The sequence below is a fragment of the Daphnia magna genome, linkage group LG7 (assembly GCF_020631705.1).
Source record: "Daphnia magna isolate NIES linkage group LG7, ASM2063170v1.1, whole genome shotgun sequence".
Classification (NCBI taxonomy): Eukaryota; Metazoa; Arthropoda; class Branchiopoda; order Diplostraca; family Daphniidae; genus Daphnia; species Daphnia magna.
Window position 1 is genome coordinate 13,099,304 of NC_059188.1, and position 27,064 is coordinate 13,126,367.

General features: G+C 43.8%; 11 protein-coding genes, 1 long non-coding RNA gene and 1 pseudogene across 17 annotated transcripts; 3 read left to right on the forward strand and 10 right to left on the reverse strand.

Annotated features, from left to right (window-relative positions):
- Nucleotides 1-209: 209 nt before the first annotated feature.
- Nucleotides 210-4,144, forward strand: LOC116927990 (glutamate receptor ionotropic, kainate 2). The gene is made up of 15 exons (XM_032935043.2): nucleotides 210-428; nucleotides 506-661; nucleotides 732-1,074; nucleotides 1,147-1,288; nucleotides 1,356-1,526; nucleotides 1,584-1,736; nucleotides 1,806-2,027; nucleotides 2,098-2,304; nucleotides 2,382-2,466; nucleotides 2,524-2,662; nucleotides 2,730-2,867; nucleotides 2,936-3,134; nucleotides 3,203-3,455; nucleotides 3,530-3,645; nucleotides 3,710-4,144. Exons 1-15 carry the CDS (start codon nucleotides 335-337, stop codon nucleotides 3,980-3,982), a joined length of 2,691 nt encoding a protein of 896 aa, XP_032790934.2. The 5' UTR covers nucleotides 210-334; the 3' UTR covers nucleotides 3,983-4,144.
- LOC116928009 lies at nucleotides 2,580-2,959 on the reverse strand. Its single transcript, XR_004396914.2, has 2 exons — nucleotides 2,817-2,959; nucleotides 2,580-2,689 (listed from the first exon to the last, which is right to left on the reverse strand). It is a non-coding gene; the product is annotated as an uncharacterized LOC116928009 (long non-coding RNA).
- Nucleotides 4,145-4,166: 22 nt separating the features above from the next.
- On the reverse strand, nucleotides 4,167-6,333 carry LOC123474389 (alpha-(1,3)-fucosyltransferase C-like). 4 transcript variants are annotated; one of them, XR_006649198.1, is made up of 4 exons: nucleotides 6,044-6,326; nucleotides 4,789-5,922; nucleotides 4,481-4,584; nucleotides 4,167-4,418 (listed from the first exon to the last, which is right to left on the reverse strand). XR_006649198.1 is itself a non-coding variant. In XM_045176486.1 (4 exons), exons 1-3 carry the CDS (start codon nucleotides 6,218-6,220, stop codon nucleotides 4,490-4,492), a joined length of 1,350 nt encoding a protein of 449 aa, XP_045032421.1. In that variant the 5' UTR covers nucleotides 6,221-6,333; the 3' UTR covers nucleotides 4,167-4,418; nucleotides 4,481-4,489. The 4 variants fall into 4 exon arrangements, 3 of the variants coding, with proteins under 3 accessions (XP_045032421.1, XP_045032420.1, XP_045032422.1); XM_045176486.1 differs by having other exon boundaries at nucleotides 4,845-5,922; nucleotides 6,044-6,333; XM_045176485.1 differs by having other exon boundaries at nucleotides 4,167-4,584; nucleotides 4,845-5,922; nucleotides 6,044-6,330.
- Nucleotides 6,334-6,698: 365 nt separating this feature from the next.
- Nucleotides 6,699-8,741, reverse strand: LOC116928016. Of its 3 annotated transcripts, XM_045176491.1 has the most exons (5): nucleotides 8,581-8,741; nucleotides 8,114-8,255; nucleotides 7,312-8,020; nucleotides 7,092-7,237; nucleotides 6,699-7,020 (listed from the first exon to the last, which is right to left on the reverse strand). In XM_045176491.1, the coding sequence occupies exons 3-5, from the start codon at nucleotides 8,012-8,014 to the stop codon at nucleotides 6,832-6,834; spliced, it is 1,038 nt and encodes a 345-aa protein (XP_045032426.1). In that variant the 5' UTR covers nucleotides 8,015-8,020; nucleotides 8,114-8,255; nucleotides 8,581-8,741; the 3' UTR covers nucleotides 6,699-6,831. The 3 variants fall into 3 exon arrangements, with proteins under 3 accessions (XP_045032426.1, XP_032790956.1, XP_032790957.1); XM_032935065.2 differs by having other exon boundaries at nucleotides 7,312-8,146; nucleotides 8,581-8,740; XM_032935066.2 differs by having other exon boundaries at nucleotides 7,312-8,255; nucleotides 8,581-8,740.
- A 1,084-nt stretch (nucleotides 8,742-9,825) lies between these two features.
- LOC116928019 (WSCD family member CG9164) lies at nucleotides 9,826-11,373 on the reverse strand. Its single transcript, XM_045176496.1, has 5 exons — nucleotides 10,912-11,373; nucleotides 10,751-10,845; nucleotides 10,630-10,679; nucleotides 10,074-10,554; nucleotides 9,826-9,996 (listed from the first exon to the last, which is right to left on the reverse strand). Exons 1-5 carry the CDS (start codon nucleotides 11,140-11,142, stop codon nucleotides 9,849-9,851), a joined length of 1,005 nt encoding a protein of 334 aa, XP_045032431.1. The 5' UTR covers nucleotides 11,143-11,373; the 3' UTR covers nucleotides 9,826-9,848.
- A 304-nt stretch (nucleotides 11,374-11,677) lies between these two features.
- Nucleotides 11,678-13,323, reverse strand: LOC116928013 (annotated as a pseudogene).
- A 691-nt stretch (nucleotides 13,324-14,014) lies between these two features.
- Nucleotides 14,015-15,657, reverse strand: LOC116928015 (alpha-(1,3)-fucosyltransferase C). The gene is made up of 2 exons (XM_032935064.2): nucleotides 15,413-15,657; nucleotides 14,015-15,328 (listed from the first exon to the last, which is right to left on the reverse strand). Exons 1-2 carry the CDS (start codon nucleotides 15,587-15,589, stop codon nucleotides 14,189-14,191), a joined length of 1,317 nt encoding a protein of 438 aa, XP_032790955.2. The 5' UTR covers nucleotides 15,590-15,657; the 3' UTR covers nucleotides 14,015-14,188.
- A 941-nt stretch (nucleotides 15,658-16,598) lies between these two features.
- On the reverse strand, nucleotides 16,599-17,422 carry LOC116928020 (the record flags this gene model as incomplete). The annotated part of the gene is made up of 2 exons (XM_032935072.2): nucleotides 16,599-16,931; nucleotides 17,003-17,422. Coding segments are annotated over 2 exons (609 nt in total), but the record flags the coding sequence as incomplete, so codon positions are not given.
- A 376-nt stretch (nucleotides 17,423-17,798) lies between these two features.
- Nucleotides 17,799-19,273, reverse strand: LOC116928018 (beta-1,4-N-acetylgalactosaminyltransferase bre-4). The gene is made up of 4 exons (XM_032935069.2): nucleotides 18,972-19,273; nucleotides 18,632-18,892; nucleotides 18,354-18,549; nucleotides 17,799-18,276 (listed from the first exon to the last, which is right to left on the reverse strand). The coding sequence occupies exons 1-4, from the start codon at nucleotides 19,141-19,143 to the stop codon at nucleotides 17,904-17,906; spliced, it is 1,002 nt and encodes a 333-aa protein (XP_032790960.2). The 5' UTR covers nucleotides 19,144-19,273; the 3' UTR covers nucleotides 17,799-17,903.
- Nucleotides 19,274-19,892: 619 nt separating this feature from the next.
- Nucleotides 19,893-21,776, forward strand: LOC116928021. The gene is made up of 3 exons (XM_032935073.2): nucleotides 19,893-20,898; nucleotides 20,957-21,102; nucleotides 21,168-21,776. Exons 1-3 carry the CDS (start codon nucleotides 20,151-20,153, stop codon nucleotides 21,351-21,353), a joined length of 1,080 nt encoding a protein of 359 aa, XP_032790964.2. The 5' UTR covers nucleotides 19,893-20,150; the 3' UTR covers nucleotides 21,354-21,776.
- LOC116928017 (WSC domain-containing protein 1) lies at nucleotides 21,350-23,385 on the reverse strand. The gene is made up of 8 exons (XM_045176498.1): nucleotides 23,256-23,385; nucleotides 23,032-23,171; nucleotides 22,695-22,967; nucleotides 22,525-22,619; nucleotides 22,318-22,370; nucleotides 22,134-22,249; nucleotides 21,642-22,039; nucleotides 21,350-21,568 (listed from the first exon to the last, which is right to left on the reverse strand). Exons 2-8 carry the CDS (start codon nucleotides 23,068-23,070, stop codon nucleotides 21,409-21,411), a joined length of 1,134 nt encoding a protein of 377 aa, XP_045032433.1. The 5' UTR covers nucleotides 23,071-23,171; nucleotides 23,256-23,385; the 3' UTR covers nucleotides 21,350-21,408.
- Nucleotides 23,386-23,520: 135 nt separating this feature from the next.
- On the forward strand, nucleotides 23,521-24,821 carry LOC116928022. Its single transcript, XM_045176499.1, has 3 exons — nucleotides 23,521-24,336; nucleotides 24,401-24,546; nucleotides 24,609-24,821. Exons 1-3 carry the CDS (start codon nucleotides 23,583-23,585, stop codon nucleotides 24,792-24,794), a joined length of 1,086 nt encoding a protein of 361 aa, XP_045032434.1. The 5' UTR covers nucleotides 23,521-23,582; the 3' UTR covers nucleotides 24,795-24,821.
- A 15-nt stretch (nucleotides 24,822-24,836) lies between these two features.
- LOC116928014 lies at nucleotides 24,837-26,725 on the reverse strand. The gene is made up of 5 exons (XM_032935062.2): nucleotides 25,910-26,725; nucleotides 25,321-25,839; nucleotides 25,194-25,253; nucleotides 25,038-25,127; nucleotides 24,837-24,974 (listed from the first exon to the last, which is right to left on the reverse strand). The coding sequence occupies exons 1-5, from the start codon at nucleotides 26,519-26,521 to the stop codon at nucleotides 24,921-24,923; spliced, it is 1,335 nt and encodes a 444-aa protein (XP_032790953.2). The 5' UTR covers nucleotides 26,522-26,725; the 3' UTR covers nucleotides 24,837-24,920.
- Nucleotides 26,726-27,064: the final 339 nt, after the last annotated feature.

Genomic DNA, 27,064 nt, shown 5'->3' on the forward strand with positions numbered 1-27,064 from the left:
TGTCGCGCCAGATCAACTTTCCAGTCTCAAACGTCACGCCCATCCATACAACCTCAATGAATTCGTTCAGGTTTGCCGTCTAAGCCAAGTCACAAACGAGAAGGAAAAAAAAAAAAAGAAACGACGGGAGCGACTTAAGCCGGTTTTATTATTAGAATTTGCTTGTGTAGGAGGCGCATCCTGCAGGGAAAAGAGCTCTAAAAAATGTCTTAAATTAGTTGCCTTGCACCACAGGAGCGCGTCTTCTTGTCTAGTCTATGACGTTCCACCGTTCATCGACGCAATACAATTGCATTTGGATAAAGTGAGAGCATGCAAGTGCTCTGTGCTGACCATGGCGTATTCGAAACAATGTTTACTTTTCGTTTTAACGGTCTTTACATTTGCCACTAGAACGAGTTTTGCTCTGCCAGAGGTCATCCGGATTGGTGAGTTCACATTTGACACATTTCTTTCCAAACAATGAAATTCAAGTCGACATTTGATGGCCAAAAACGACAAACAGGAGGATTGTTTGATAGTTCAGATCCTATGCCCGAATCAGCTTTCAGACAAGCTCTGGATCGAATCAACGAAAATGGGAGATTTCTACCAAAGTCCAATTTGGTGTCGTTAAGCGAACGCTTACCACCCAGCGATTCACATTTTGCTTCAAGAAGAGGTCACTTCAAACGTTTTACGAATATTCATGTAACATGTTAATACTGCATTATCTATTTTGGCAATTGCAGTGTGTCAGATGTTGCGTAACGGATTGGCGGCTGTTCTGGGACCTTCATCTTCGTCGACATCTTCCCACGTCCAATCGATTTGCGACGCTCTTGAGATTCCGCACGTCAATACTGGCTGTCAATCACGTCTCCGTCGGACACAGTACGCAATCAACTTGCATCCGCATCCCACAGCTTTAGGACAGGCTTACGTGGATGTCATCCGCACCTGGGACTGGAAGACGTTTACCATCCTCTACGAGGAAGAAGAATCCATGGTGAGACTCCAGCTTCTTCTCAAAGTGTCCACTACGTCCGGCTTTAAAATCAACGTACGGAAAATGCCCGAAACCACCAATTTCAGGTTTTTTGTGCAGTCAATTCAAATTTAATTAGAATACGAATTTAACCTATAGTTGACTTGTTGGTGAATCAGGCCATTTTTGAAAGAAATTGATGCCAAAGGTGAACGCAATATCGTGCTGGACTGCTCGGCTGAAACGTTGGCGGTTGTTTTGAAACAGGCCCAACAAGTTGGATTGATCACATCTTCCTATTCGTTTTTCATTACCTCGCTGGTACGAAATAATCAATAACTTTTTACTTGATGTGTCAAGAGACTCATATTAATTGATTGAAATTCAGGATCTCCATACCCTCGATCTGGAAGATTACAAATACAGTGGTACTAACATTACCGGATTGAGATTGGTGGATCTCAACAAGATCAAAGCTGCCAATTTGACCAAGGCGTACAGCAGCACCAGTCGATATTATAATCCCACTCTGATGAATCCAAATGCAACCACGTTTACGGTGATTTAAACGAGTTTCACATTTCATTGAGAATCAACACTAAAATTTTGTTCGTAGACGGAAACGGCACTGACTTACGATGCTGTTCACATGATCGCCAAAGCCCTGCGTGAATTGGATCGCAGTCAAGACGTCCGAGTTAAATCTTTGAATTGCGATGGGGTTGATACGTGGATCCATGGCAACAGCCTCATCAATTACATGACACTGGTAAGTGCATTTTTCAAGATGAAAACGCATTTCTTTATGCCATGTACTATCGTACACCTAAATCAACAGGTGGAAATGGAAGGATTGACGGGATTCATCAAATTCGACACGCAAGGATACCGCACTTTCTTTTATCTCAGCATTTTGGAATTAACACCCGAAGGATTGACGGCTGTCAGTTCTTGGAATCCGATAGACGGAGCCAATGTGACCCGTCCGACTGTAACGGAGGCAACGACTCTTTTGGATGATAACCTGATCAATAAGACGTTAATTGTATCGTCGAAATTGGTGAGCTACTCCTCTTATTGAACGTGAGAAGTTACCTAACTGAATTGCATCTATTTTGCTGTCGTTATAGAGCGATCCTTATTTCATGTTGAAAGAATCTGCAGATATGCTCACGGGAAATGATAGATTCGAAGGATTCGTGGTAGACGTCATCGACGAAGTGTCGAAACTGTTGGGTTTCAAATATGTTTTAAGAATGGCGGCAGATTCAAATTACGGAACACTTGATCCAGTTACCGGCGAATGGAACGGAATCATCCTCGAGTTGCTCGAAGAGGTTAGTTTCTTCAGTCTGTCAGTCCTGTTTCAAACGAAATTGGCATCAGTAAACTGAATATCTAAAAACACTTATAGAAAGCTGATTTGGGTATCGCCGATTTGAGCATCACCTATGAACGGGAGCAGGCTGTAGACTTTTCGTTACCCTTCATGAATACAGGTTAATGTGAATACATTTTCCAAAGTGTCGACACAATCACCTTGGAATTTTGATTAGGTATCAGCATTCTGTACAAGAAACCCCAGAAACAACCTCCCAGCTTGTTTTCTTTCTTGTCACCATTGTCCGTCGAGGTCTGGATCTACATGTGTGCAGCTTACGTTGGAATTTCCTTGGCTCTCTTCATTCTCGCCAGGCAAAATAACAAATGTCACATTTTCCACTGTAATTTCATCCATAACAAAGAATTCATGAGCATATAGGTTGACACCACTCGAATGGGTCAATCCACATCCATGTGATCCGAATCCAAAGGAATACGAAAACCAGTTTAACTTCCTGAACAGTACCTGGTTTACGATCGGCTCTCTGATGCAACAGGGTTGTGATTTAGCCCCGAGGTGCGTCCAAATTTGACGTCGTAGTTAGGAATTGTCACTGTTGAACGTTCGTTTTTTTTTAAATGCAGGGCAACATCAACTCGTATGGTGGCTGGAATTTGGTGGTTTTTCACGATGATTATGATTTCTTCGTACACTGCCAATTTGGCTGCTTTCCTAACCATCGAACGAGTTGAATCTCCAATTTCTTCTGTAGACGATTTGGCCAAACAGACGAAAATCAAATACGGCATTGTCGGTTCGGGATCTACCTTGGCATTCTTCCGAGTCAGTCAACATTCGTTAATTTATTCACCTGGATTCCAGTAATTAATTAAAATATTAAACGGATATAGGATGCCAAAATAGCCACGTATCAGCGAATGTGGCAGTTTATGGAAGCGAATAATCGATCTTCGACGCCTCAAATGCCTGGCCCCTACGTCAAAAGTAACATGGAAGGTGTGAAACGTGTCCAAGACTCGAAAGGACTCTACGCCTTCTTGATGGAATCGTCCACTATCGAATTTTTCACAGAGAGAAAATGTGATTTAACACAAGTTGGTGGTATGATTGATTCGAAAGGTTATGGCATCGCCATGCGACCAGGTAACGTTACCTTTGTACCCCATTGTATGTCACCGAAAAAAAAAATGCCTTGATTCATGAATGGTACTTGATAGGATCACCGTACAGGGCAGCAATCAGCCAGGCCGTGCTCAAATTGCAGGAAACGAATCGACTGTTGATCCTGAAGAGCAGATGGTGGAAAGAGAAACGAGGTGGAGGGGCCTGCAAAGTAAAATCTTGTGATACAAAATTTGACGTCAATCAAAAACTGCACGAATACGTACTCATTACAGGACGAAGGTGGTGGTAGCTCAGCGGCTAGCGAACTTGGATTGGCTAACGTCGGTGGAGTTTTTGTCGTCCTGGTTTGCGGTCTCGGCATCGCCATTTTCATCAGTTTGTGCGAATTCTCCTGGGAGGCTCGCAAAATTGTTAATGAAGAAGGAGACAGTTTTTGGAAAGGAATGCTACGCGAATTTCGATCGGCTGTGCGAACGAGCGGAAACACTAAACCTGTCAAACGTCGATACGGTTCGTCAGTCGCTCGTAGCGAGTCGAAACTCTGAATGGAAATTTGTGTTTATGCTACACTAACTGTAATTTTTCAAATCAAACACATCAAGACTGACTACAGATTCATCGAAATTGCAGGCGTTTCTTCTATAGCAAAAAATTGAGTGTCACGATATCAATTGCAGTGGAATAATACAGTGTAATGCTAAGCGTCATTGATCGCGTTCTAAAACAAAGTAGTATTTCATCTCCTTTATTATCATTGAAGAAAATATCAACAAGAGTTGCGTTCGCTGACAAAACTGCTAATTAATATGCTCACAAAACAAATTCGTAAGAATGATTGGGTCACCTTCAGGCAACGCTTGGCTTTTATAATGAGATTTTCATTCAAAACATGACGGGTTATTTTTGGAGAACGTAGAAAAAAGAAGGATTCTCTGTTTTGCCGACGGCGTTGCAATTTTATCTGATTCTCTTGTATACTACCTACGTCCGATTCCATAATAGTAATGGTTGTTGTGTGATGCAATTTCAGATACGCTGTTTACCTCCGTATCCTACGGCGAGGGCAATCTCGCTGGTGGCCCAACTGTGGAACGAAAAAGAAAGGTGGGGCATTTCCTTAGGTTGCAAACCCTTTGCGCTGATTGTTCTAAGATTAGGAGAAACTCTTTGATTAGTTATACGTGCATGGATCGACATTGTCACGACCTGTTTCTAACGGTTGAACTTGAAAAGGTAAAGGGCATGCTGCATTACGGGGTAAGAATGCGTAAGGTACACTTAAGGTCGTTCAAACGATAAAGCAGTGCTTTTTTAGGCCACATATCAGCAGATACAGCATCAGTTCATTTACCAACTAAACAAGTGTTGCAGGTGGCGACCGGCAAATTGGATTGGTAGTCTTGTTACCTGCCCACCACTCAGCAATATCTGCATAACTCTTTTCTTTCGTTTTGGAATCACCAAGTAATTGACACAGTTGGCACATTGCGTCTTTCGCTCTTCTTTCGACTGCGTATTTAGACTTCCAGCGAAAGTACGTCAGGTACAGCTCGTCGTCTCCCATCAGTTTGTTCAAGTGATCGGCAAGGCGCTCAGGACTGCCGAAATCCATGGCGTTCACGTACGATCCAGCCGGAAGATACAAAGAATAGTCAGCACCTCCGTAAACGACTGGGACTGCATTGTGTTGCAAAGGTCGGTAGAGTTTCTCAGTGACGTAATCTAAACACAAAGAGTTCTCAAAACTGAGGTAGAAACGATAATGACGACTCAGTTTCTCGTCGCATGCAGCCCGATCGGAGCAGGTGATGTTGTTTGCGTTTGCACAATGGCCGAAAATATCGACTGGAATGAAGTGCGACAGGTTACGGGCCAGCAATTCACGCCGACTGTTTGTCTCGCAATTCGACACGAACCAGGCGACAGTCCAATTTTTCAATGTCAAGTCTATTTTGACGGGAACCGACGTGGAATCGTCGTTCTCTTGGACGATGTTTGGCTTCTTTGCATCAGCAGTTTGTGGCAATTTGGAACACGATGGTGAAGCAGCGTCGATGCACTGCATGTGGCCGTACGGATGCAAATCGACGACGTCCGAATCGCGACGATAAGTCATTGTTCTATTGAAATAATTGCGGAATAAAGGTTGTCGCAACATGTTTAGATTCGTGTTGACTGGCGACTCGTAAAGGAGAAAGACGTAATTTTGATGCGGTCGCCTCCATCCGGCCGGAGGCAAATCGTTGATGTTAATGTCACGTGCGTGAAAGAGGATGGCGTCGCTATCATTCACGAAACTTCGATCCGTTGTCGTTAAACATCCTCTTCTGTTACTGGTTTGATTCGTGTGACACTCGTGGAAGGGTGTCAGTCCCATGCCGAAGCCAAAATCCGTCGACCGAAAATATTTTGTCCAGTAGAGAATGATGATCTTACGATCAGTTTGACACGGACATGTTGTCACCGTGCCAGACACATCTGCTACCTACACAATAATAATGATTTCTCATTTACTAGTCATGGACATGGTTAAGAGAGATGCTGTAGAACTATAAGACAAGATTCTATGGATTTTAGGGGTCGTGAGTGTAGTAATACAATTGTACCTGTGAGAGATGAGAGGAAAACTGATGGTAGTCCCAATATGCAGGCAGTAGATAACAAAAGGCAAACGTTGCTCCAACAAAGCTACTGGCCAAACAAAGGAGTGCCCGCGACGAGCAGCATGTGTGGATTGAATGCAGAGCTTGGAGTGCCATTGAACGAAAACGATGCGCCATCATCAGCGGTTGTAGTGAAACTGACGAAATGAAAGTAAGCTAACAAAATTCGCTTGAAGCAGTTGTTTCAGTATCAATTCTTTGTTTGGTGTTCTATTTAATGCAGTAGATAGTGTGAGTGTGAGCTAAAGCCAGTTGGTTAGTTTCGTAGTCGTGACCGTGAAGAAAACACGTTTTTCGAGCTTGTTTTGGTCGAGATAGTCAAACATGGAAAACAGGTTTTCTTGAATGTCACCTTGTAGACGATAGCCCTTACGAAAAAAATAGCTAGTCGGCGGTGTCCGATAACTAGCGAATAGCGTTGAAACGTTTAGCACAAATCAAACTTGCTAACCCTACTGTTTGCAGAGGCCTCTTCTACTCTTATGCTTACTTTTCTAACAGTTTTGTTCCAAATTGCCCTTTTTAAATCCGTCATCGTTGATGGCTTCACAGCCTCTTCTATTTTGATTTTCATAATGACAAATCAGTCAAACATGGATACGTTTTTTGTTTGTATACAATAATGCTTACAAATTCCACATGTCGTAGTTTGATAGATATTTTCAAGGCCCACTGGGCTTCACTCATCCGCATCAAAGCATAACAAGATAGAAATGAAGACGTTAACATGTTTAGCAGTATTCCCAATCTTTGTGATCTGGCGGTCGACACGCTTCAGGACACTTTGCCGGATTCTTTTGCTGGCCGACACCTCCTACGAAATGTCCGTCTCGACGTTGCGTCGGAAACGGGTAGACTCTCATTGGCAAGGTTTTCGCCATGAAAACCGAATTCTGGCAGTGGTAACTGTCGTGAACCATCTGATGAAAAGCGACACAATGAAAAGCAATCGGCCTGAATGGGTATCAAAGATATACTGAGGGAATCGTACCGCGTCGTACTGGGCAGAAGGCCAGACAATGTTCCTCAACGTGACTTGATCAGTGATCTTGACTTGATCCTGACCGGCAGAGATGATGGCCCTCATCATTCCTACCATAAGATCCCTTCGCTGATACAGTTTTGCTCCCCACATCCCTGCAAAACGAAAATGCATATTTAATTATAGGTTTAGCGCATGATGTATAGACAAGAGGGTGAATTATCATCACCCGCCAACATGACAACGGAATGTTGATTGTGATCCCTCATCACGTGGAAGGTGTAGTTGGATTGAAGCCATTGCTCAACGGCGTCCACTTCCCTCTGCCAAATGATGCTGTCCACGTCGCGTGAAATGAAAATGTCGACATTCGGATCGAACGCCACCAGATAACGAAACATTCTGAGATTCAGCCGTTCAAGAAGGCCGGCCTCGATACGCTCCAGCTGATTGTTTTCGGTTGTGTTGCGAATGCGTTCGATTAACTGTGGAACGCTGCACAGGTCGACGTTGCGGAATTGGCAGTAAACGTTGCACAACTGTCGATGCGCCTCCACCGATTGATTGCGGAAATTGTGGTAGATGCGGACGATCCATCCTGGATAGAATTTCTGCGCCGTTGACGAGATGTTCGTTAGCAACGAATAGTAGAGCTCCGTCACGTTGCCGAAAATCGTGTAGGCGATGACATTTTGGTGCGTACCGCGTTGCGAAGATTGGGAACTGCACCACTGGAGCGTATTCGGATGAAGTGACTGCTGTTGCCTTGCCGAGACCGTTTCTCTGTCGTTGCAATTACAAGTTGGCGAAATCTGCCTCAATATTCGTTGGTCTTCCTTGTCGGTGATTTGAATCGAATTGTAATGAAAAAATGGGCTCTGCATATGCCAGACGGCCATGTACAATAGTGTGGTGATCGCAATGACCGTCATTAATCGCTGGCAAAGATTGGGATTATTGAAAATATTGCTATTCATCGCCTTGTTGATGCGATTTTATTGACGAATTCGATCGAATTTGATAGAACTTACTCGGTCCTGCCCAAGAATCGCCAACTAGGAAACCTGTTTCCAAAAGACACGAAGTTTGATAGAAGTGAATGACCCGTCCTTCTTTGTTTTGCAGGTATAAAAAGCAATGACAGGAGTTGAGGTTGACAACCGCTCACTTTATCTGAAAATTTTAAGAGCGATCAAATAACACAATTCGTGTACAATGCTGTCCGACAGGAATATGTGCGGTTGCATCGTATTAAAGTCTGTACCCCCGTAGCATCTTCATTATTTCGATGACTTGGATTCACTTTTGGCTATCACACGTCGATATTACAAGATGGTTATACAACATCCCTTTATACTTAGACTTTATGCACCAATAACATACTGTAAATACACTGTTCTGTTTCGTTTTTGTTTTGAATTTAGATATAGTTCCTACTGCCCCGTTCGCTATTCCCGAACATCAGTGATATAGAAGTCAAGTGTGTAATGTGACTTACCCTAAGAACTGTTTCCTATTTCCTTGTTGTGTCGAGGCGCTGGGTAGTCACACGAATGCTGGGCAAATGTTACAGACGCATTGGTCCGAAGTTGGACGACTCGACTGAAAATGTCACCGGTCGCCAAATTATGAACAGCAAAATACACCGGTTTTGATAGGGTGCGACGGAAAACAAGACCCGCGGCACACAGAATACGAAACTTGAAAATGTATAGTATGCTCTTGCCAAGAAATTTTACGGGAAAGGTAAAAGAAGATCTATAGCCCCGAGGATAGACAGAAACCAGTCCCGTATGCAAGTATACTATCAATTAATGATTTTTAAGCCGTTTCGTTTCACCGTGAACTTACCACACGACTTTTAAAGTGGCAGTCGCCATCTGTATGTCATCCTTTAAAGCGTAAATGAACGTAACGAATAGTCGGCGGTGCGAAGCTGAACCAATCTTTATGATCAAATGTCTATAACCAACATTGATCAGCAGAAATGTATGATATACACGCACGACATCGTGCTGGGCTGTAGGCCAGACGGTGGCGTTTTGTAAGACTTGATCGGTGTTCTTAATTTGATTGCAACCGGCACGGATTACGGCTCTAATCCGTCCTGCGATTATAGATCCCTCCGCTGATAAATGTTCGTCCCCTACATTCCTGCAAAACGAAAATACACATTTAAGAGATATGTAGCGCTTAGCTTATAAAGAGGGTGAATAATTAGCACCTGTCAACGGGGTTAACGATGTGCGACTCTTGTGATCCCTCATCAGGTGGAACGCGTAGTAGTTGGATTGAAGCCATTAGTTAACAGCGTCCACTTCCCTCTGCCAATTCATGCTGTCCGCGTCGCGTGAAATGAAAATGTCGACAACCAGATCGAACGTCGCTGAATAACCAAACATTCAGAGATCAAGTCCTTCAAGAAGGTCGGCCTCGATAGGCTCCATCTGGTTGGTTTTAGACGCGTCGCGAATACGCTGTATGAAGTCTGGAACGCTGCAAAAGTCAGCCTCTTGTTGTTCTGATGCAATAATAAACTGGCGAAATGTCCTTCAATATTCGCTGGTTTTCGGTCTCGTTGGCTTCGCTCGTTGGCTTGCGCAGCAGTCTCTGAACGTTTCGCTTTGTTGTGACCCATCTAAAAGAAATCTTACGGCGGTGCAAGACTCGCTGCAAGCGGGTTCAATGCGCATCGAGTATATGCGAATAGCATAAATGTTGAAAACATAATAATAAACAGAAATTGAGCCACAAATTTCAGGGCATTTATTCCAGTACACGCAATACATCCGCAGGTTTATGTAAATCGTACAGGTGAAGCGGAAGCAACGGCCATCCTTTCTTACTAAGGCTTGCTTGTACCCTTTCAATCGAAGACATGATTCTGGAATGCTCCATTAATCGTAGTGGAACCCTGTTTTTTTTTTTAAACAAACAAATTTCATTGATAGTCATGTGAATGCATGAGAATAACATCGTGATTTCGTATACTTGGGTTTGTTGGCACGTTTACGATCCAAACGGTTCTTGTGTTGCAGAGCGCAACGCATCCGCTCCGGATCGACAGGTGGATGGTTGGGATCGATGAAATGAATGGCTTTTAATAAATGTTTCAGTTCATTCTCAGTGTCTTGTAAAAGCCGTTCGTAGAAAATGACAGTTCCGTGTTGAATGTTTTCAATCCAGCGTTCTGCGTGATCAGCCCATTCGGATGCCACGTAGATGACGTACTCGTCCCAATCGGTACCGTTGAAAACATTGGGTGAGACCGTACCTCGTTGATCGTTGCCACTCCACAAGAAATGGCCGAATGTGAATAAAGCGTCGAACGGATTGCGAAGGAGGAGGATCCCTCTGTTCTCGTACGGTCCCCCGGTCCCGACAAAAGGCTGATGCGTCTCTGGGTATCCGTGATCTTTGATAAGAATCGTGCAGCCGCAATCGTGTTCAGCCTCGTTGCCGTGGTGATTTCCTTTTCGTTTTTAAGAACGTTCAACACGTTAGATGATGGACTCACGTGATTTGTGTTAGAATTTCAATGAAATACCATCGACGATTGGGGATTCGCTGCTTCCATGAGCTGTTCCAGTGTATATCCTGCAGTACACGGAATTTACTTCAAAAGGGTTATATAGACATAAAGATTTAGCATATTTTATGTAACTGACCCAGTTACGCCTTCGATCAACTGTCGCGTCCAAGTAACTCCACTTCCGGGGAAAGAAGTCAAAGCCCATTTAGGAAGAGATTTGTTCTTCGCAAACTGTTCCAGCCAAAAAAGTTTAAAAAATTGTCTCCATTTTTACGGCTAAAATTGTGCAAATAATACCTGGACGCTAAAATGGCGGCATGTGGGATCGTCCGTCCAAGGATAGTTCACTTTGCTATCGGATGATGATCGTTCGCTATGATTTCGTCTGACATTAGTGGCAATCAATAGATTCGGTACCCAATCGATTGGAATTGCAGGATCGGTATAGTACTGAAATGAAATTCCTGTCAGCAAACAAGCCAACATCATGATCGAAGCGTAATAAAAGTATTGAAATCGGAGCGTCATTGTGGACCCCAGCACAACCAACAATGAGAAACGATCCAAGTCAAACTATATACAAAATGTTTTTCTTTGGCTTTATGAGCAACGTTTTATTGCGTTGGCAACAGTCAAACAAACTAAAAATAGATTCACCTGGCCGGAAGGCCTTCGCGGCCAAATGTTAGCCAATGGGAGTGCAGCTCACGTTCAACACGCAAACTGTGGATAGCTACTTAAACGTAATTGCCTCGTAGTAATCTTCTTTTTAACGTAAGTAAATACTGTACCTATGAGGTAACACGAAAACCAGTCTGACTGGAGATCACAACTGAGAATGAAATAATAATTCCTGGGGCTATCGTTCGTACCTGATGTGCTGATACAAACATAAAATCCAAATTATTTTTCTTTTTTTTTCTTGGAATAAATGACAGGTGATGGGAAGGCATCAATCCAAGGTTCGTCTGTCGCCTATCACTACAACTAAATAGTTTTTTTCTTTTGCCCTTAAGGATGTACAATTCGTGTTGTCTAAATATACATCAGCGTATAGAAAAGGTTAAGGTTGATGATTAGGTGTATTACGTAAAGGTGTACTGACCATATATGCACAGTGAAGTTCTTCAAAATCATCTTGGTTTTGGTTTAATTTGCATAAACTTTTTCGATAGATTCACGCGGACATAATTCTGCACATCTCATTCAATCGATGTGAGGTCATCCAACGAGTTTTGTTGGTGGATGCTGACAAGTTTGATTCGTGCCGTTGACACCACCTGCCCACCACGCAGCAATATTTGCATAACTCTTGTCTTTATTCGTTTCGGGATGGCGAAGTAAACGACACAACTGACACATCCCATCTTTGGGCTTATTTTTGACGACGTATTTCGCCTTCCAGCGAAAGTACGTCAGGTACAGCTCGTCGTCTACCATCAGTTTGTTCAAGTGATCGGCAAGACGCTCAGGACTGTCGAAATCCATGGCGTTCACGTACGATCCAGCCGGAAGGTACAAAGAATAGTCAGCACCTCCGTAAACGACTGGAATCGCATCATGTTGCAGGGGTCAGTAGAGTTTCTCAGTGACGTAATCTAAGCACAAAGAATTTTCGAAGCTCAGGTAGAAACGATAATGACGACTGATGGCCAGGTTACAGGCCGTTTCGTTTGGACATTGATGCTTTCCGTGTCCGCAAGTGCCGTAAATATCCACCGGAATGAATTGCGATAGATTACGAGCCAACGATTCACGCCGACCGATTGTCCAGCAATGAGAAACTAACCAGGCGATGGTGCGGTTTTTCATGGACAAGTCCATTTCGACGGGGACGGACGTCGCATTGGGATGATCTCGAATGGTCTCGTCTTTTGTGTTCCGTGGCAATTCGGTGCAGGACGGTGAAGCAGCGTCGATGCACTGCATCCGTCCGTGCTGATGCAAATCAACAAAGTCCGAATCGCGGCGGTAAGTCATTGTTCGATTGAAATAATTGCGGAACAGAGGTTGGCGTAACATCTTCAGATCCGTGTGCACCGGCGACTCGTAAAGGAGAAAAACGTAATTTTGGTGAGGTCGCCTCCATTGGGGCGGTGGCAAATCATCGATATTCAAATTGCGAACGTGAAAAAGGATTGCGTGGCTATCGTTCAACAGCCTTCGATCGTTTGTCGTTATGCAATCGCCTCTGTCGCTGGTTTGATTGGTCGTATCGCATTGGAGGAACGGCGTCCGTCCGAAGCCGTAGTCGAAATCGCCCAGTCCGAAAAATGTGTTCCAGTAGAGAATGACGATGTTGCCATTGCCTGTGCGCGGAGTCACCGGCATGGCGCTCGTCATATACCCAACCTCGGCTCTGACTGTACTGTTCAAAACAACTTCACGCTCCGCACACCGGCCCCTCTTTAGAAAATTCTGTGATGAACAAATACTCAGAACAGGTATACAAACGGCAGCTTTAAAGATGATGCGATACCAGTTTTTGTATATTATTTATTAAGTATATTAGGCTACCTGATGTTGATGATGAGTTGATAACTGATGAACCGAATAGGATGCAGGTAACAAATAATAAACGGTGAGAACCGCTCCGATAAAGCTACTACTCAAACACAAGAACATTTTAGACCAGCAGGATTTCCCATTTATCGAAGAATTCAACGATTCGACGAGCGTCAAGCAAAGATGACGTTCCATCGTTGCCCGTTGAAGTGACACTGAACGAAAAAAGGTGTTCTTCCAGTATGCAGTTTGCTTTGTTTAATTTTTCAGGTGGGGATGGAGGGGACAGTGAACTGGGGTCATTGTTCAAAAAAGATTTGTTTGTTTTTTGGTTTCCTCTCATTTATTTTAATTTCTTTCTGTATGCTGCTCAAGCTGAACAAGAGGGGGCAGTTAACAGCCGGATGTTTTCATGCCATATGCCCGTCAACCATCCGACTTCCTAAAACGAATTGGTTTTCATTTTAGAACTGTACATGTACACAAAAATAGATGAGTGGGAATAGCTTTGTTTTCAACACCGTTACTTTAAAACAAAACAAAAAACTGGAACGAATTGTATCATCTCAGCACTGCATATCTGGACGTTTCAGTTGATTGCATGATGATATGTCAATACACCACGACGTCTGCACATCCGAATGGAGGCGAATCATTCATCGATCGTCAACCAGAAAGCTCTCGTCATCATTCCGTTTGGCCGGCATGGATATGTCGTCATCACCGTCCTTAACCGCTAAATAATTAAGTGGTTTCACTATATATACGTGTACGTACGAAAGATGAATAAAGTACATATCTTGTTTCGTTGAAGCTTTAAAGTTAGAGCAAAAGAAAAGGATGCAGTGGATGTACGACGGTGCTATTATAAAGCAGAAATCAAATTGATCGTGAAGCTATATCAACAGTTTATTGGCAATGCTCGTTGTGATAGATGACGTGCTCATTAAAAGATATTGGATGCGACATGGCTTCTATTTTTCCCGTACATCGTCGGCAACATTCAAATAAAAATGTTCGAAAACGCTTGAATGTATTCAGTGGCATAATTGAGTTCATTTTGCGAGCATCAAACGAGATTTGTTGGTGGAGGCTGACAAGTTTGATTCGCCCCGTTGACATCACCAGCCCACCAATCAGCAATATCTGCATAGCTCTTGTCTTTCGTTTCGGGGTCACTGATCAATCGACATAGTCGGCACATTGCGTCTTTCGCTCTCCTTTCGACGGCGTATTTCGCCTTCCAGCGAAAGTACGTCAGGTACAGCTCATCATCGACCATCAGTTTGTTCAAGTGATCGGCCAGACGTTCAGGACTGTCGAAATCCATGGCGTTCACGTACGATCCAGCCGGAAGGTAAAAAGAATAGTCAGCACCTCCGTAAACGACTGGGACTGCATTGTGTTGCAAAGGTCGGTAGAGTTTCTCAGTGACGTAATCTAAACACAAAGAGTTCTCAAAACTTAGGTAGAAACGATAATGACGACTCAGCTTCTCGTCGCATGCAGCCCGATCGGAGCAGGTGATGTTGTTTGCGTTTGCACAACGGCCGGAAATATCCACTGGAATGAAGTACGACAAGTTACGGGCCAGCAATTCACGCCGACTGTTTGTGTTGCAATTCGACACGAACCAGGCGACAGTCCGATTTTTCAATGTCAAGTCTATTTTGATGGGAACCGACGTGGAATCGTCATTCTCTTGGACGATGTTTGGCTTCTTTGCATCAGGAGTTCGTGGCAATTCGGAACACGATGGTGAAGCAGCGTCGATGCACTGCATGTGGCCGTACGGATGCAAATCGACGACGTCCGAATCGCGACGATAGGTCATTGTTCGATTGAAATAATTGCGGAATAAAGGTTGTCGCAACATGTTTAGATTCGTGTTGACTGGCGACTCGTAAAGGAGAAAAACGTAATTTTGATGCGGTCGCCTCCATCCGGCCGGAGGCAAATCGTTCGGGTTGATATCACGAGCGTGAAAAACGATGGCGTCGCTATCGTTCACGAAACTTCGATCTGCTGTCGTTAAACAACCCGTACCGTCACTTGTCTGATTCGTACGACACTCGAGAAACGGTGCCCGTCCCAAGCCGTAGCCAAAGTCCGTCATCCCGAAATATTTCGTCCAATAGAGAATGATGATCTTACGATCAGCTTGGCACGGATAGGCTGTCCGTTCGTCCACCACTGCAACCTGCATAGTCTATATAATGGATGACGCATAAGTTTACGCAATTCTCACGATTTAAAAAAACACGACACGATAAATGGATTGCACGTAATTCACCTGTTGATGATGAGGTAGCGACTGATGACTCCAATCGGCGGGTAGCAAATAATAAACGGCCAGAATCGCTCCGAAAAAGCTGCTACCCAACGATAAGAGCATTTTGGACGAGCAGGACGTTCGTTTCGTCCAAGAATTCAACATTTCGATTAGCGTCAAGTAAAGACGATGTTCCATCGTTGTCGGTTAAGCTGCTATTGAACATCTTTCGCGTTCGTGTATTCTTCACGTTTTTGTCTCCCCCCCCCCCTTTTTTTCTTTTAACTGCAGTGAACAGGTGGCCCAGTCCAAGAATGTTTTTCATTCTTGTTACTTCTACTTGGTTTCACTTTTGTTTTCCAAGTATATGAATAAGATGAGTATAGTCAGATGTAAATCAAATCCGAAATAGCTAACAGCTACATCGGAAACGTACAAGATTTTGGATAAGAATTGTTTTTAAAATTCGAGTAAATATATACTAGGAATGAAGGCGATGCACCCTCATCCGTTCAATGCGAAAGAACCACGAGCCCGTGAATGTGAAGTAACCGTCGGTAACCGTTGAAAGGTAACAAACAAAACACAGCACATATGCTGGTTTGTTTAAGTTGAGCAAATGTTGCAAAGCGATTCGTGTATAGTTTGTCGGGAAATGTTTCATCGTTAACCGATCTTACATCGTTCTTCATCGGCAGCTGGTAGACGTGGAGGCCATCGTTCCAAGGTTGCCGTTGCTTGCCATTTTTTGTTTTGATTAGATTGTATGTGGATGTCATACCGATAATTGATCGTTCACGTATGCTGGACACATTTTCATGATTAGACAGAGTATATGTACATACAGACGACAAGTAGACTAACAAGTTTACTGAACGTGAAGCTCTTCTTGTTTAGAAGGTAAACGATAGAAAACACAGTCTGATGCAAGAAATGACTTTTGTTGACTATTCTTTGAGAGAGAAAGAACAAGAGTGAAAGAGAAAGGTGAAGGTCGAAACTATCGGAAAAGACAGGGACCAAAAGGCAATATCAACGTTGAAATTCGAAAACGATGAACAGACGCACAGGATTAAACTATAAAAAACAGTGGCTCCGAGTTTACATAAAATCAATATTAATACCATCTGCTTGGTTTTAGATCGTTATGAGCTCATCCCTCGTATATCTACAGGCATCTAACAATATTTTCCGAACAGGTACATGATTTCGACGCAAAACGTATTCGTTTATTGCGCACCATCTAGCGTTAATTGGAAGAATCAACATCAGGCAATAGAACAGGAAGAGTTTTTTTGTTTTTTTTAATTCGTAGTTCGTCAGTATGTTTTATAAAAACAGAATGAAATGTTTAGCAGTATTCCCAATCTTTGTGATCTGGAGGTCGACAAGCTTCGGGACACTTTGCCGAAATCTTTTGCTGGCCGACCCCCCCTATGAAATATCCGTCTCGACGTTGCGTCGGAAACGGGTAGACTCTCATTGGCAAGGTTTTCGCCATGAAAACCGAATTCTGGCAGTGGTAACTGTCGTGAACCATCTGATGAAAAGCGACACAATGAAAAGCAATCGGCCTGAATGGGTGTCAAAGATATGCTGTGGCAATCGTACCGCGTCGTACTGGGCAGAAGGCCAGACAATGTTCCTCAACGTGACTTGATCAGGGTTCTTGACTTGATCCTGTCCCGCAGAGATGATGCTGTCCACGTCGCGTGAAATGAAAATGTCGACATTCGGATCGAACGCCACCAGATAACGAAACATTCTGAGATTCAGCCGTTCAAGAAGGCCGGCCTCGATAGGCTCCAGCTGATTGTTTTTGGTTGTGTTGCGGATGCGTTCGATTAACTGTGGAACGCTGCATAGGTCGACGTTGCGGAATTGGCAGTAAACGTTGCACAACTGTCGGTGCGCTTCCACCGATTGATTGCGGAAATTGTGGTAGATGCGGACGATCCATCCTGGATAGAATTTCTGCGCCGTTGACGAGATGTTCGGTTCGATTGAGATAAATGATGAACAAACACTCAATCAGCCTATCGACTCACGAAATGAACGCGTGTTCCGAGCACACGCATACCTTTTGTTGGCTTCTTCTGTGTTCGTGCTGAGGTATGGAGTGGGAGGAGCTTAGGTCTACACAGCACTAACCCAGCTGTTCCACGCTTTTCATCCAGCCACATCTGGTAGATGGACGAAAAGAGCTTATTCGTCTCTGTTGGCCGTAAAAGGAAAAGGAATTCCTTGGGGAAAATTGGAATTGCGTGAATAACCACAAATCGAATAACCAGAACCTTTTTGTTGTTTACTCGTCCATCACGCTCGTCCATCATGTGTAGGCCTACGCTATATGCTTCCTCCCACTGCTATTTATTACATTACATAATCAATTGACTAAAACGAAATATCACATTTAGCTACTGCTCTGTGTAATCGTACAAGTAAAACGACATGTATATTAAATAAATCAATCAAATTTAAAACGATTAATATTCAAGGTGGAATGTAAAATCTAAGTGGTGATGTTGTATGGCTGGATGTCGACAACAATGTGAGTATAAAGAGGTTTCAGTTTCAAATCGAGTCTCGTGTATCTCAAATCGACGAGCCCGTCCATTTTGAATTTGGTCCAGCCTTCGTTGATCAACGACATCCGATCCGGATTGGGCGTGGCTTTCGGATGGGACATTGTCTTGTAATGCACCACTTGTGACACGTTGCCGTCGAAAGCTCTGACCACCGTCAGATTTTGCGACCGCGTGCGTTGAAATAACTGATCGTCTTCACCACCCCAGCCCCAGAAAGCGTTCGAGTAGCCATTAATCAGCTGGAAATCATTGGCCGAAATTGCGCTCACGGCTCCAAAAAAGCTCCACGGTATCGAACTGTAATATATAACAAGAATGTGTTGGTTTTTAAATCGCAGTGAGTTTGATTCGAATGTTTGTTGTAGATACTCTACTTGTAATCGTTCCAGCGATCAATTGAAAAGGCCATCTGCCTGGGTTTCCCATTTGTCGGACAGGTGTATGGATTGCCGTCGTGTTCAGGTAGCATATCGACATCGTGCAAAATAACACATTGGTATTTTCCATGCAATAGTTGGGCTTCTCTGAAGCCGATATTCATCAACATGCCACGGTTGAAGGGCCAACGTTCTATACATCCATTGGCCCATCCCGTTTTCCAATTATACTACAATATAGGAATATTATACGTAGAATCAATGAAAATGAATACCTGATTGTTCAACGACGATGATGACGTAATTGAGCTGCTGTCGCTGCAAGAACGGATGCATGTAGCGCAAGAAAACAGTCAAATGTTCTGTTCGATTTCTTATGGGCACAATGATGGCCACTTGATGTCGGGATCGACATTCACTCGGCTCGTAACGACCGCCAGCTTTCACTCCAGCCTCTTTCATCCTGAACTCAACGATGTCTTCGTCTTCCTTCGACATGGCTGACATTGTTTCCAGAGAAAGGTTTGTCCAACCAACTGTCCCCGCCACCACATGCGATTTTTCAAGATAATTTTACGGTTTGAATAAAGATTACGACAATTGTAAATTCTTTACTTAATTTAGGTGAAATCAGAGGACACGGTTGAACTGATTGAGTAGCAGCCAACAGATTTCCATCGGCGCTGGTGTTTGAATGAATCCAAAGGACGCAGATGGATATGGCGATGAACGTGATCAACACGGGTCGAATAATGACACGCAGATGGGCGACATGGCTCCAGTACATGTCCGCTGGATCTTGTGGTGTTCGATGTACTGCTCGGCCTGTTCAAAACAGAAACACTGTACTAATAACTACTATGCATCCAATCAGCACGACTACCAGCCCCCAGCACAGTCCAAGAACGGGCTTTCGTGCAACGTCTTTCCCTTCGTGTCATTCGGAAAATTGTCATTAAAGTCCAGTTGGACCAGCCTGACTTTCAACAGGTGGTGCATGTAAGACGTCGTAATTTCTCGTGGCCAACAAACCCTCACGCATCACGCGTCTTATGGATATAAGGTTCAACGTGCAAGGCCACCTATGTGGCTCTTGATTTATGCAGCGTTTAGCGCATATAATTAGAATATGTTTATTACTTCCGTGATGGCTGTGTCGAATATAACCAAAGAAAACAGTCGCGTCGTTAACGTCGATATACCCAACGTCTTTGGAGTCGAAATGCACGCGGATTGTTGGAATGTTCGGGAAAGAATGTTTGTGTAGACCACACGCTCATGTCCCAAAAGGAAAGTAATTATAGACGAGAAGGCAATTGGTCAACGGCGGAACATTCGAGCCTTATAACAACATCTGTTTGGTGTGCAATTAGCATATAGCGTTTTTTCCCCCCCCCGCTTCTTTGCGTGCCGCTATAACTTTAGAAAAACGACTAGACTTTGCTCTCGTTCACATTGCAACACGAAACGAGCCTCGCTGAAACATAAAAATGCAGTGATAACGAGAGCTTTGTCAAAAGTCTTGAACGTAATACGCATTTAGTCCGTTTTATGTTTCCAGTAGGAATTGATTGACACTCCAGGCCGTTCGTTTCTGTGGGCAGTAAAAACCACGAACGAACGGTCGTGTCTATAGTTGATGGGTTTATTTGCTTTCTGCCTGTATCGCCTTTGTTATATATCCTTATCGTTGAGTGTGTTTTAGATAAGACAGGCCGTCTTTTCCTGGACTAAAATAACTGTTGAAATTGTTGGCGATTTAACGTTCGGCTGCCGGCCAAGGTTGTCGCAACAATGTTCAAGTCTGCAAGGTGTTTTAACTACAGAATTTTGCTGCCAGTGCTTTTGATTTTTGCTGTCGCGATTTTTGTTTGCATTCGATTCGCACGTCAGACTGATTCCACGCAAACCGGCAATTCAATTCACTCGCAAACTGCTGAGACTGTGACGAATCTAAAACAAATCAGCGTACAGTCTTCGTCGTGTAATAAAACGATCGGAGCGGAGAATGTGGCGACGTCGAACGACGCGTTCCAGTGGTGCAGTGCGGATTCATCCGCACGCGGAATGCACCAAAAGGTCATCACGTTCACCTTGTTCGGTGCAGCCAACATTTCCCTTTTCAGTCGTTACGATTCGCTGTTGAGAAACATTTCGACAACGTCAAGGCAAATGTATCCGGGCTGGATCGTGCGGATTTACCACAATTTCCACAATGAATCCGAAACGGAACGATCGATACTCAACCAGTTGTTCGATTTGAGTTGTCAGTTTGATCACGTTGATTTGTGCAGCATTGCGGAGTTGATTGCAAGAATTCCGGCACTGACGCCCATCGATCCAGCCCTTATTAAAGGCCTCAACCCGAGAATGTTGCGCTTTCTGGTTATGCTCGATCCGAATGTGGACATTTTCATTTCGCGAGACACCGACAGTGTCATTTGGCGGAGGGAAGTGGATGCGGTCAACGAATGGCTTCGTTCCAACTACACGTTCCATTTGATGAGGGATCATAAAAACCACACTGCAATCATCTTGGCCGGTAAATAATTTCCGTAAACACAGCAGCCAACTCATGCAACACAAACTTTGATTCTTAGGAATGTGGGGAGCTAAACTACATCAGCGAAGAGACCTAATCCAAGGTTTAACAAGAGCTTTAATCCTGTGTGGCCAGGATACGAATAAAAATACGGACCAGAACTTGCTAGAAAAAATTGTTTGGCCGACAGTCCAATACGATGTGGTGAGTTATGACGTGTCGAATTCATTCACCTTAAAAAATTCGATTGATTCGAATATTTTCGCCAGATGGCGCACGATAGCTATCATTGTGAATATAAAGGTCTACTCAACAAGTCACTGCTGAAGATGTACCCGTTCCCGACCGAGCGCAATGGCAGTTCCTTCGTTGGCGGTGTCGGACTGAAGCTCGAACCGTCCAAATGTCCAGAGGCATGTCGACCTCCTGATCACAAAGAGTGGCAATACTGTTAACCGTCAACCAATTTATTTTTATTTTCTTTTAAACAATTCATGTCATTGATGTGTTTCACTCTTTGTAATGTTGCAATGCGGCTGGTGTAACATCCGGTTTGCGGAGGTCGTAGAGATCGATGGGAAGTGGGGGCCAACCTTTTTTCAAAAGCATTCGTTGTACTTTGTCGATGGAAGACATCAATTTGGCGTAATGTTTCGATGAAAGTGGAACCCTGAAAGAGCCAAATTCAATATTTGATGAGACTTTTAATTTAAAAAAAAAAATCTGATTACAAGAATTCTTACGTGAGTTTTTTAGTGCGCTTGCGATCCGAACGATTCTTGTGTTGCAGAGTGCAACGCATCCGTTCCGGATCGACAGGTGGACGATTGGGATCGGTGAAATGAATGGCTTTTAATAAACGTCTCAGTTCATTCTCAGTGTCTTGTAAAAGCCGTTCGTAGAAAACGACCGTCCCTTCTTTGATGTTTTGAATCCAGCGTTCCGCGTGATCCGCCCAGGCGAATGCCACGTAATCAACGTGCTCATCCCAGTGAGGACCTGCGAAATCTTCAGGCCTTCCCGTCCCTTTCTGATCGTTTCCACTCAACAGGTAATGAGCGTAGGTAAACAGAGTGTCAATGGGATTCCGGATCAGAAGGATTCCACGATGTTGGTAATAATCCCTCCATGCTGGATTACTCTGAAATTCGCCGAAATATTTGATTCGATTCTATTCTATATTTTTTTGGGTAGGGTTCTCGTTTAATTGATTACGAAATAAAAATTTATCGTACGGTTAAGTTTGACGTTGTTTCCAAATAATCAAGGATATTATTCGCGCTCGTGCCATCGTGATCCTTGATGAGTATCGTGCAGTCGCAGTTCAAATCCGCCCAATTGCCGTAGTGCCCTTCGTCAACAATTCAATGTCAAACGCGCACTTGGCAAATTGAACAAGAAAAATAGAAAATACCACACCTGTTGATACGATGGGAGGTTCATTGGATCCGTGAGCAGTTCCTGTGTAGATTCTTTGTTTTTGTTTTTTTTATAAATTTATTTGCGTGTGTGTGTGTGTGTTTAAAACGCACGACATTCAATACTTGCACGCAATGTTGCGTAATGTAATTAGACTTGCTTGAAGGCAATTTTTTGTTTGAAATGTATTATAGAACAGACACTTACCCTGTTACACCTTCAATCAGCTGACGGGTCCACGTTACTCCGCTCCCAGGAAAAGATGTCAACGCCCATTTGGGGCGAGACTGGTTCTTTGCAAACTAATCGCAATCAAAAGAGACGAATGTTTCATGTTTCACTTAGACACACTCGCGCTTGTTTCACGTGGTATTTACCTGGACGGCATGGTGTTGGCAGGTAGGATCTCCTACCCATGGATAGCTGGTCGTTTCCACGTTGACCGGATGGGCTGGAAATGAAAATTGGTCTCGTCTCACGTCAGCGACGGCCTGTAATCTGGACATCCATCTGAGCTCCAAGACATGCAAAGAGTACAGAAAAGACGTGATGGCCATCAACAACAAGCCGACCATCGACGCGCAAACCAAGTTCAGAATTCGACGGACGTTCGTCATCACGTGTCTTGTGCCTCGGTGATTCCCTGGCAACTGCGAGATTTCAAAATTATGTCGATGTTAACGTGGATGGAACAATTGAATGTGTATTATGTACAGCACGGCTCGAAGCAATAACAAAAGCCTGGGGCTTCATAATCAAATAACAGTGAAAGAAGTCCTCCTTGTCTATATGATCTAGGAATCGTACTAGATCAATCAACTGCTAGGTGCGGAGAAACAATAGACAGCGTCAGCCTGAAGGTCAAACAATGTTCTGTTTTCACGCGTGTTGCAGCCGGTAGCCTAATGGACATTTAATGATTCAGTCTTCTATTTTACCTGCAAGAGGATTGCAAAAGTATTGTGTCAGAACGTGCCGCAGGATACCATAAGACTTCACTTCACATCATCCTGTAAGATGTCGTTGTTGGTCTGCCTGAATATAGTGCCAGAATGAACCTAAATTCATTCATTTAAACTATATGTTTCTGAGGCTGTTTCATACGATGAGGATAAGCATATCCTTATGACACAATCGCGTCCGTTTTACCTTATCAGTGTCACGATCCTTATCGCTACGTGATTTATAGATATCGCTATGACGCCCTTCTTTCGTTGCCCTGTTGCAGTGAAACAATTACCTGCCGGCTAAGGTTGTCGGAAATTATGTTTCAGTCTGTAAGGTGCAATTCGAGGAATTTGCTGTTGGGCTTTTTGGTTTTTGCAATCGCCTTCTTTGTTTGCTGGCAACTCGTTGGATTCTCCAATCCGAATAATTCAACTAAAACCGGCAATTTAATTCACTCGCAACCTGCTGAGATTGTGACGAATCTAAAACAAACCAGCGTACAGTCTTCATCGTGTAATAAAACGATCGGAGCGGAGAATGTGGCGACGTCGAACGACGCGTTCCAGTGGTGCAGTGCGGATTCATCCGCACGCGGAATGCACCAAAAGGTCATCACGTTCACCTTGTTCGGTGCAGCCAACATGTCCCTTTTCAGTCGTTACGATTCGCTGTTGAGAAACATTTCGACAACGTCAAGGCAAATGTATCCGGGCTGGATCGTGCGGATTTACCACAATTTCCACAATGAATCCGAAACGGAACGATCGATAGTCAACCAGTTGTTCGATTTGAGTTGTCAGTTTGATCACGTTGATTTGTGCAGCATTGCGGAGTTGATTGGAAGAATTCCGGCACTGACGCCCATCGATCCAGCCCTTATTAAAGGCCTCAACCCGAGAATGTTGCGCTTTCTGGTTATGCTCGATCCTAATGTGGACATTTTCATTTCGCGAGACACCGACAGTGTCATTTGGCGGAGGGAAGTGGATGCGGTCAACGAATGGCTTCGATCCAACTACACGTTCCATTTGATGAGGGATCACAGAAAGCACAATCATCTGATCCTGGGCGGTAAGATCCTCCTATTCCAACAAGGCAAAGATCCTATAAAACACGTGTTCCATTTCAATGGCAGGAATGTGGGGAGCCAAACTGTATCAGCGTCGAGATCTCATTGAAGGACTGACGAGGGCCTTAATAGTAGCTGGCCAGGGTGGTGACAAGAGTACAGATCAAAATTCGTTGAACAACATCCTTTGGCCAACTGCCCAGTTTGACGTGGTATATCCTATTCGTTATTCAATTTCTTTTTCAAACATTGCATCTTGTTTTATTCTAATCAGATGGCACACGACAGTTATCAATGCCAGAACAATCAGATGCTGAGCAAGTCTCCGCTCAAAGTCTATCCGTTCCCCACGATGCGCAATGGCAGCTGTTACGTCGGCGGGATCGGCCAGCAACTCACTGCAGACAAATGTCCAGTCGCTTGTCGGCCACCCAATCATAAAGACTGGGAATTCTGCTAATAGAGAAAATATAACTATTTAAATGTATAACATTAATCGCATGTGAGAGTCATCGTTTTATTTCTCGTGATGATGGCCAGCGTCGATGAATCCATTTGCAAATTGACGTCATTGGTTTCAGCTCGTTCACACTTCGAACTGGCATAATATGACCAAATATGTTATTGTAGTGCCAATCATCTGTAGAGAATATTTGATTCTATTGCGAAAAGTAATAGATGTGCTTTGTTTTGCAATAAATACCGTCGGAATGAGAGACAATTCCAAATCGCCGTATTCCATCGCCGTGATGCGAGGCAACGAAATCAGAACTTCCGTTGCCAACATGCCAACCTTTTCCCGACATAAATATCGGCGTTTTAGTTGTACAGAATTAACTCAGGCAGAGGACATATTCACCTGTTCTTGGAGATGATTGGGAAAATCGATTTGTTGCAGTTGCTTTCCGATTGCGATTGCCTTAGAAATGATGACAACGTTCCAATACTATGGCGGCCCATTTCAATACATTCGATTCGTGTAGTACCTGTTGTGTGATAGCATTCGGAATGCCGGTGATGATCAACACGTGAAAGGTGTGCTGGATCATCAGGTAGATACTGACGGGCAGCAAACTGCGACCGGCGCTTCCCGATCTGTAAAAACCATCGACGATGTAGTACGGAGTAGCGATGAAACCCACAAAGATGTGAATGATCCAGATCAGAAGGATCGGACCGAAACATTCGTTCATTCCGTCCACAACGTCAGATAATAAAACGTGAAGTCTTTTCCAATTGATCAGCGCCGTCAGGGATGTTGCATTGAGAGTCAGGGACGGGCATGTCCGGCTGCTGGACGCGGTCACTTGTTGTTGGAGGCAACGTAAACCCAGCAACGCCGTCCAGCCGACGAGGGCGAACAGAAGCAAACCACATCCAGCGTAAATATTAAAGACCATTGCGCACAGACGGAATACGGCCGGCAATAGGGCCGGTAAAAATCCTTGCGCCCCAGGCTTCATTTCGATGAAATCCCCGGCGAAACTGATCATTACAATACTTTCCTATGTATACAAACATCAAATGAAATATGAGCTCGTTTAATTCGATATGTTTTTGTGTTGTGTCTCTTACAAAGGAAACAACGGCAAGTCCAACGATTGTCAGATGGCCCATAGTTTTCCGGATGACTTTGAATTCGTGATGCATCCGCTGGATGTTGTTCCAGAGCGACTTCCATTTCGATTGCTGAGACAAAGACAACAGGGTGGCGTGCACAATCACAGCCAGTACTCCGAAATTGACGTAATCGATGATGATGTTCCAGGACAACACTGTCGATATCTTGACTGTCGAATCGGTTCCATCCGTTGTGGAATTCAACATCGTGTTGAAATCCTCGATGAACAGCGGGCTGTTCATCAGGGTCGTGTAAACGTTGCAAAATGCATTGAAGACGAGGAAAATCACGCCGAGCGTGAAGGTCTTGCAACGGTCAATTTTGCCGGGCGGTTCGGTTGTCGAAGACGGAACGAGTTCGATGCCTAAAATTCGTAAACAAACAAGTAAAGGTTGAAGGGGAATTGAATTCGTTTCGACTTGAACGTTTGTCTTGTATGCAACGTGTTTTGGAGGAGAGGATCCGTCCGTCCTAATCGACTCCATGGCTGTCGACTGTACCGCACGGACCTTCCATCCAACCGAACGTATTTCACTGAATTGTTCGAGGTGGAAGGCGGTAAACATAACTGGACATTTAAAAACAATAATGGAAGGTGTAGAACAAACTGTTTACACGAATGCGATCAATAAGGGTGTGCACTAAATGTTTGCATATCGTTAATGCATTGGATGCGCGTGTCTCTTCATCAGCTGATTAGTTTGCTGTTTCCATGGCAACATGTTTTTATTTTTTTGCGTTTTCAAGAGGTAATCCATTCTCACCTGCTACTGTGGCCGTTTCAATCAATCACGTTAATTTATTCGTTTTGACATGAAAGGTTAATTGTATTTTTTTCTTAAATTCAAATTCAATGGTGACCTTGAATTTGTTTTCTGGTGCGGGTATATACCAACCGCACGTGTGGGCCAAATCAGTGCAAAAGGAGAAAATTATGTAAATCATGGCTAGAAGGAAGGGGATGAAAAAGCGTGTCCCAAATAATTTCCTACCGTTCCCTTAGAAATTTATGCAAAATAATAACTAAAAAGAAAAATGTTTTTCTTTTTAGTTACCCATCCTCTGCAGATGACTTTTTGTTTTTTCTTTTGTTCGACTATAAAATGAGT